General features: G+C 43.0%; 1 protein-coding gene and 1 long non-coding RNA gene across 5 annotated transcripts in view; one reads left to right on the top strand and one right to left on the bottom strand.

Moving 5' to 3' along the window:
- Positions 1-8283, bottom strand: part of slc31a2 (solute carrier family 31 member 2) — a 12089-nt gene extending 3806 nt beyond the window's left edge. Inside the window, exons 1-2 of one of the 4 annotated variants that reach the window (XR_013452549.1) lie at positions 7845-8233; positions 5968-6034 (exon numbers count right to left, since the gene is read on the bottom strand). Coding sequence is in view for 2 of the 4 variants with exons in the window: in XM_040197170.2 (XP_040053104.1) it covers positions 5968-6034; positions 7845-7853 (76 nt within the window). In the remaining 2 variants the exon portion in view is untranslated. Of the gene's footprint in view, positions 1-5967; positions 6035-7844 lie in introns of all 4 variants that reach the window. The other 3 variants (XR_013452550.1, XM_040197170.2, XM_040197169.2) reach the window with 3 other exon arrangements.
- On the top strand, positions 74-4111 carry LOC120831612 (uncharacterized). The gene is made up of 16 exons (XR_013452551.1): positions 74-256; positions 338-533; positions 615-686; positions 763-961; positions 1062-1168; positions 1257-1428; positions 1525-1641; positions 2161-2279; positions 2386-2496; positions 2573-2638; positions 2760-2848; positions 2936-3041; positions 3114-3211; positions 3288-3367; positions 3436-3538; positions 3789-4111. It is a non-coding gene; the product is annotated as an uncharacterized LOC120831612 (long non-coding RNA).
- Positions 8284-8310: the final 27 nt, after the last annotated feature.

An 8310-nucleotide genomic window follows, 5' to 3' on the forward strand; every position in this document is an offset into this window, starting at 1 on the left:
GTGAAATCCGAACATACACCGGGGATTAAGCAATCACGTTAATTAGCAACATCAGTGTAGGGAGAATTGCAAAGTTTGTGCGACCTCTGCTCAGTAGAAATACAGCATATTTCGAAAAGCTAAAGAAAGGACAGAAAATTAGAAAGCACTGATGGACCCTCGCAAAGTCAACAAATCAACAACAACTATCCGACTGAGTTCAACCAGAATCAGCGATACGTTCTAAAAAGACGGGCAGAGAGTTACCAGGTGATAAGTAAGGCAATCCACACCACCCTATGGTTTCCTAACGACTTTTTAAATGTATTTAAAATGTTTATGCAATATACATCCTTAGATGGGGAACTTTATTACCAGTGCCGCAGAAAAAAGGATGAGCAGCGTCATCATGTTGCCAAAGTTGTACTTCCTCCACAAGAAGCGAACAACATCTTTGTCGAGTTTCATGCCAGCGATATTGGGGCTCATTGTGGTATTGAGAAAACCTTGGATGCAACCCTTCAAAGGTATTACTGGCGGACATCCAAAAACGGGTAAGTATTTCTAGCTCCATACTTTGTGGGTGTTTTTTGTAATATTTATATATTCAGAGTTTCATTGTTTCACTTTGTTAGATTGGCCAATGTGACGCTTGCCAAAAAAAGAGGACCTCTATAAAAGAGAAAATCCAGTACAAACCCATCGAGGTGAATAAACATTACATTGAACATGTTGTATGTAGTAGAGTATTGTTGGTATTAAGTGTTGGTTTGCATTCAAAAGGTGACCGAGCCCTTTGGGCTTGTGGGAATGGACCTAGTTGGCAAGCTAAAATGCACCAACAATGGTTACATGTACATTTGTGTCATGGTGGACTACTTTACCAAGTGGATAGAAGTCACACGCTGCATAATGGACTTCTTTTAAGTATGGTGCCCCAAAACGCATCTTGACCGACCGTGGCAAAGAATTTGTCAACAAAGTAAGTTAAGTTCTGAATCCTAACATTTTGTTTTTGTCACAGCAACAATGGAAAAAGCACCATGGTAATGAAATTGTTCCCCTCTTTATGCATATTCTAGATAAACACAGGGTTGTGTGAAACTCTCGGAATTGCCAGAAGCCTCTGTGCTCCCTACCGCCCTCAAACCAATGGCTTGGTGGAAAAGCTAAATGGCACAATTCAAGGGTAAAGATATAAAATATATAAATAAATATAAAATATGACTTGATCAACCATAAATGGTGAATGACTGATTTTCTTTTCGTTATTTCAGAGCTTTGAAGAAAATGGTGCAGGACCACCCAAGTGACTGGGACAAATACATACAGCCAACTGTATTTGGACTCCGTACTAAAAAAACAGTTGACAACCAAATACTCTCCTTATTTTTTTTATTGTATGGAAGGGAGGCCCGTTACCCATCCGAAATACCAGATAAGTGGCAGGTATGACGGCCTTTTAGCACTACACTACAAGCTGGTAATGTATGTATATCTCCGCTGTAATGTGTACTTTTATTTTATTCGTCACCGATGTTACAGATATCTGAGGAACGGGTCCACATCTATATGACCAATGAGGACGTCTGCACCCACACGAACGACCTCAAAGAGGTCTACAATAAAGTGGAGGCGAACATTGCTGAGATGCAGGAAAAGGTGCGAAAGAGAAAACTTGCAAAGGGGGATGATGACAGCTTCGCAGTGGGGGACAAAGTTTTGGGAAAGAATATTTGGGAAGAGCAAAGAAAAGGGGGTAAACTGGAAACCGACTTGTTAGGTCCATACATGGTAATCCATATAAATGGAACAAGTGCTGACTTGACGACCCTACAAGGGGAAAAATGTTTGCAAAGTGAACATTGACCATCTAAAGCGGTACGTGGAACCAGAAGTGCGGATCCCTGCAAAATGGATTGCTGCCACATCCACTTCTCCTCCAGCACTGCAGCCCAGCCCCGTACGGTTTTTGGGGGTTCCCCAATCCCCGTCTGTAGCCCCAAAATCAGACTCCTTAACATCCAGTCTCTCATCATGGCCTGCACCTGCCTCCCCAGAAGGAATGCAAGGATAGACCTCAATACAGTTTCAATAGAAGGACAGTTTGGTGATGTTTTGGAACTTGATAGGTTCAAACCCCAAATGAGGCCTCGGTAAACAACTCTTTTCTAACCTCAGTGATCGCTGACATATGGGCGGGGCAACGTCAAGGTGTGCTGTGGAGCAAAGTGGGGCCATACAAGATTTTTGCCACGGACCTTCAAAATTTGGCCACTGGGAGGCAGCTGGAGAGTGAGGTACAGTAAATGCATGATGTCTTTCATTTGTTATGGCATAAAGAGTAACAACCCACAACTGTCATTTAAGGTTTTAAATGCATTCATGCGTACGATTGTAATGCAGCAACAAAAAGAAACAGAAAGCAAAAGAAAAGAAAAAACCAAAGAATTGTTTCTCATTGACTCGTTCCAAATGACCACAATGTGGCAAGGATCATTCAGAGGATTGAAAAAGGTAAAACCTTTTTGAAATCTGTTTAGACATGATTATGGATTCAAGCCGCATTGTCATTCATTATGCATGTTTTCAGCTTGACCCCGTGGCCTTCGACATCCTCATAGGACCAGTGTGCGACAAACAGCACTGGACACTTGCGGTAAGAATACATATACATTTTATAAAATCATGTGTAGCAGTGTTCAGAGTATTGTGTGCTAATCTAGATAACTGAATGTGATAAAGAATCCTCTTTACTTTCATTTAAATGTATTGTGAAGGTAATGTATCCAAAGGAGAAGCGGGTGCTTTACCTTGATCCTTTAGGTGAAACTCCAGAACACCTAAATAAATGCAAGGATGTGACAAGGCAAGCTACAAATCAGCAGTTAAAATGTCACTTTTAACAAAACGAATATATATATATATATATATATATATATTTTGTACTTAACAGAGCTTTCATGAGACTTCGAAATGTCCATATTTCTCGGTGGACTTGTGATAAAGTAAGCCATCCAAAACAACAGGACTCAACATCCTGTGTGGCACTTGTCTGCAAGGTAAGAGTGCAACGGACCTTTGTTGAATTCATATATATTGTGTGTGTGTGTACATATATGTCTCTTCTGTAGTTTGCAGAGCTTATTCTCAGCGGTGGCTTGATAGATTTCTCTACAGACGAGGCTTCCATCACTCTGAGAAGTAGCATGCAGACTGGTCACTGACTCAGGTTGGTCGCTTTTTCTGTTTGATCATATGAATTTACAGGTTATTGAGAAAGTAATCATACTTGTGTAATGTGCTAGAAAACCTGACGGAACTATGTAGAGCATGTGGGAATGCACAGCAAAGTCCAGGGAGAAATAAAGATGGGCATGATGACTGGGTAAGATTAAACTAACCGTTCTGTAATCTTACAACTAGAATATACTAATCTATGGCAATGCTTCTCAGATCCAGTGTACAACATGCGGGCTGTGGTTCCACTGATCTGCATTGGAAAGCCGCCATTGGAGCAGGACTTCTGCTGTCCTGCACGTTACCTGTAATGGAGGAAGTATGTGGCTGAAGCTCTCTAACTCTATGCTAGGTTTGTCTCTGCACTGCTGCTGACCTGTGTAGTGGGGAAAATGAACTACACCAATCTATATAAATACAAGTCTAACATTGCATTACAAACAGGAAGATGAGTCATATTGTAAAATTCATTTGACATTAAAATAATTTTAATGCCACTGTCTGCTCGCCACCTATTGCATGCCAACCATCCTACATCACAAGAGTCTTTGTGCTTTTTCTCTTCACAGGTTCTCGTGGTTCTATCTGGACCCTGGTCTTGGGTTCTTCGCTGGTTCTGCCATTTCAATTGAATGTTTTGTAGCTCTTGTAATTATTCTGTACACAAGACATCTATTGCACTTCTGTCCATCTTGGGAGAGGGATCCCTCCTCGTTCGCTCGCCCACAGGTTTCTTCCTCTTTTCTCCCTGTTAAAAGGGTTTTGGGGGAGTTTTTCCTGTTTCGATGTTCGGGTCCTGGGACAGAGGATGTCGTGTATATGTACAGATTGTAAAGCTCTCTTGCTAATATTTGATTTGGGGCCGGACAAAATAAATGTAATTGAATTACAATTCCTCCAGAGTTTTTCCTGGGTTCCTGATTGTCAGGCATTGTGAAGCTAATGTTTTACTTGTTTGCAAATCGTGAGCTATCATGCAATTACTTATAAGACGATTAAGGACTGAATGTTTCTACAGGAAATGTCTTCATGCAGTGTTTACAATGGCTGTAAATCATTGCGTCCATTTCTTCATTTTGTGGATAGAATATTGCTGATGTTCTATTCCTGTGGCTTAGTGTTAGCAATTAGTATTTTTACGGTATAATCGTCGCAAAAGTAAATTATTGTTTCGTTAGTGCAAGGCTGCAGCCTCGCGAAAAAGTATCGATACACATGTAGGTGCTCCACGATACGCCCACTACAAACTAGTTGTCTTGGTTCAACCTGAACCAAAATGTTTTCCATCCATGGACTCTGTAAAATGGAATGACAAATACGAAAAACATCGAAGACATTCACAAGCTTCGAGGCCCACGGCGCAGCCGTCCGACAACTTATTGTCATTTTGCTCGCGGGGGTTCGAATCCAGGTTTCGGCGATCTTTTAATAAATATATTTTCTTCAATGACTTTCTGGACGTGGCTGTGATTCACGTCACTGCACGACTGTCTGAACAGAATATGTCCTTTTGTCCAAATGTTTCGGTGGTGGAAGGCTGCAGCCTCGTGAAAAAGTAACGATACCCATGTTTGGGAGTGTTCAACGATACGCCACCAAAACCAGTTGTCTTTTCTAGCCACCGACGATGTACAATTTGATAAGTACAGGAAACAGCGGTGACATTGGTAAGCTAGAGTGGTCGACGGCGTAGCGCGTCCGTCTTGTAACGCATTGTCATTTTGCTCGCGGGCGATCGAATCCAGGTTGCAGCGATCTTTTAATAGATCTATTTTCTTCAATGTATTTCTTCATACGTGGCAGTGACGTAGTGCTCACTTATACAATCGTAATCGCTGCAATGGATATGTGATGACTTTTGAACATTTTCAGCAATATGATTGCGAATGTGTGACGAATCAGGTGACTGAGGCAGACAACATCTGCCGCTGTAGGGGGAAACAAACACGCACGCGTAGACAAACCAGTAGGTTCAAAAACCAGTAGGCACGTAACACCGGTCGAGAGGCGCACAAAGTTGTGGAGGAAAATACGGGACAAATGTGTCCGCGATGAAAAGCAGCAGTGGCGATGCACGGGGCAATAAAGTCTATGATAAATAAATAAACAAATAAATAAATAGACGTGACTCTCTAGGTCGTCTTCAACAAAAACACGTCACTCCGCCTGTTGTGGAGCTGAATTGCTCCACAACACGCGCAGAACCATGAATTGAAACGAGTGCGTTGACGCAACGACGCAGACGCAGAAGCATGCGCCGGCCTTTAAATCTCACTTTTTTAAAATTGTCCCCTCAGCAAATCTGCCTATTAATTACGCTGCGTAGCGCCACCCACAGGCAGAGGGGAGTATTGAGCCTTCATACCACCAACAGCGCGACGACACACACAAACACAAGTTGGCTCTTTTTTTTTTCACCAATGAAGTGACAGTATGTAAAAAATATATATTTTTTTTTTCACGGCACACCTGACAGCCTCTTGCGGCACACTGGTTGGAAAAGACTGCTCTAATGAATCAGATTATACTTCTTTAAATGTTTTATGGATGCATCATCATCCAATGATTTCAGAATAAGTAGATAAAAACAAGTGTTTGTACAGACAACATACACGCTTCTCCAGAGGTGTGCTGAAGGAACGCAGCGGTTGCTTTTAAACAGATTAACTGGTTAAACACGACTCTGGAGAGATATTTCCCCTCGGGGGGGGGGGGGGGGGGAGAAGCCGCTTGACACCTGGGTCTTACCTGCCGGCCCGTGCACGCTCCAGAAGTCGAACAGCAGCGTCACGCTGCTCGACACCCCAAAGGTCATCTGAAAGGAAGACACGAGACGAACAATGTTAAGCCGCGTGTGCTTCACTGGTTAGCTGCTGATCTCCATGTAGGTGATGATTTACTTTCAAAGCAGCGGACTGAGAAACATTATCAATGCAGGGAGCAGGTGTTCCAACAGGGTTTACCTCGGCCTCTTTCCCACCGAGATCAGGAGTGTAAGAGTACAAAAGCTAGCTTTCTTCTCTCAAACTAAATAAAAATAATATAATTTCTATAGCATTTCTATATCTGTTTAAGATTAAAATACGTTTCTATGGTGATTATTTCACCTGATTGGAGGAAACTAAACAAGCCTTAGAAACGCTGCGGTCTCCTCCTGTTTCATCCCTTGTCTAGCAGGGAATTCAAACAATGCGCCCACAGAATCCACACCCTATTATAACAGCCCCCTCTGTTGTATTTATAGTTTCTGAGATCCCATTATCTAATAAGGAGCAAATGAAATTTAAACCGCTCCGAACAAATATCTATTCAGCTGGTCTTTCACAACAATTACTGAAAGTATTGTCCAACAAAAGCGTCCTGTGTCCTGCACCGCTCCATCGGACGCGTCCCGGACAGGAGGAATGTGTGCGTCTGTTAACGAGTCCTGCTGCTACCGAGTATATTAAACAAATATGAGCTCTGCCGTGTGAGCACTTGATACAGCAGAAGGTGTTTGGGGATTTTTGTTTAACAAAACGAAGGACATTTTGATTTGTCCCCATGGACTCGGAGAACATGCGATGGGCATTTTCACTGAATCCCTCGAAACTGACAGGGACATCTTCCACCATTGCATTTGCACAAAACTAAATTGAGAGATGCGATCTGAGAAGCGGGTCACGTCAGAGCAGAGTCGGTCAACTGGTGGATGTTTTCAACACTCCGTTTGGGTTATAACCCACTCAACTATACGACTCTTTTTTATTGACGTCATCATGTCGGTCCTGCAGAAGCTTGTTCAATGAATGAAATGGAGACTCGTGCACTTGCAGGATTAAAAACAAAAGCTCATAGTTTAGAGGCCGAACCAATGTACTGTTATGGAGAGGACAGAAGCGGCGTGAGGCAGCGAGAAACAACACAAAGAAAATCAAATATGGCCAACGTGAGTCACCAAGCCGACTCGAGGTCAACTGATCATTGTGAGCTTATCTCCCAGAGCACACAGCCTATTTGTTCACTTCACCCAACCAGGTGAATGCTGAGATTCAGGACAATGCGTCTGCTGCCAATCACTCCCACTGCACTTTCTGATGAACCTATTTGACCTGTTAATTGTGCCAATTGTCTTGCAACACACATGCACTTTACATTCTTCCAAAGGACCAACTAGAGCGGCTTCTTCCCTTCTGGTGGTTGTTACTCGCGTCAAAGCTTTTGTAGACAAGTAGATTTAAATCCTTTTCAACATAAATCAGTTTGGGCGGAGGTGATGGGTGGTAGGTAAATTGATCATCAGAGTGAATTGATCATGTTATATTTTCACAATAGTTGGTGTTTGCTGAATAGGTCAAATCAAATAGTGGTGAGAAACAAGATAATGACTTAAGGTTGTGTGTGTGTAGATGATTGTTTAGAAAATAAATCACTGACAAGTAACTTAACTTTTATTAAACGTTAACGACACCAACTCTCCAATAACCTGAAACATGTTCTTTAGATCCTCCAGGTCTATTATGGGCTTCCCCCTTAAAGTCCATATCACATGTCCTCACACAGCGGACGACACCGGCCTCTTTTTATCTCATGGTGGCAACATGTCAAACGCAGAACGTGACCAAACTACAAAAGAGATGACTTACGGACATCATGGCGACGCTGCAGTTAGCTGGTTATTATTCACCACACGCTTCTCATCGGCAGAGAGAGTCTTCAAATGTCCCGAGGCAGCAGCTGGGGGACTCGCGGAACGAAGCCGCCTGCTGACCTCACGCAGCCAGCGGCGGGCTGACGGGTATTGGAGTTCATGAGCAGCCGAAAGGAGGGAAGAAAGGAGGCCCAGCAGGACCCGACCGTCGAAAAGGCGCGTTTCATTCGCTAAGAAAGCTCAAATAGTGAAGTGAAGAGCGAGCGCGCTGGTTGCAACTGACCGCACACAAGCATTATAAAACGTGTTTACAAATGTAGTCGGTGGTGGAGGCTGGAAATGCGACGCATGCGCAGACCGAATCTTCCGTCACTTGGATCACGTGATGGACGGAGTTAGCCGAAGGACCGTCGTAGCTTTTCGGCTGCTTGTTTTAAAACCTGCACGTAAAAGGCCGAAAC

Source organism: Gasterosteus aculeatus, chromosome 14 (assembly GCF_964276395.1).
Source record: "Gasterosteus aculeatus chromosome 14, fGasAcu3.hap1.1, whole genome shotgun sequence".
In the NCBI taxonomy this organism is placed as follows: domain Eukaryota; kingdom Metazoa; phylum Chordata; class Actinopteri; order Perciformes; family Gasterosteidae; genus Gasterosteus; species Gasterosteus aculeatus.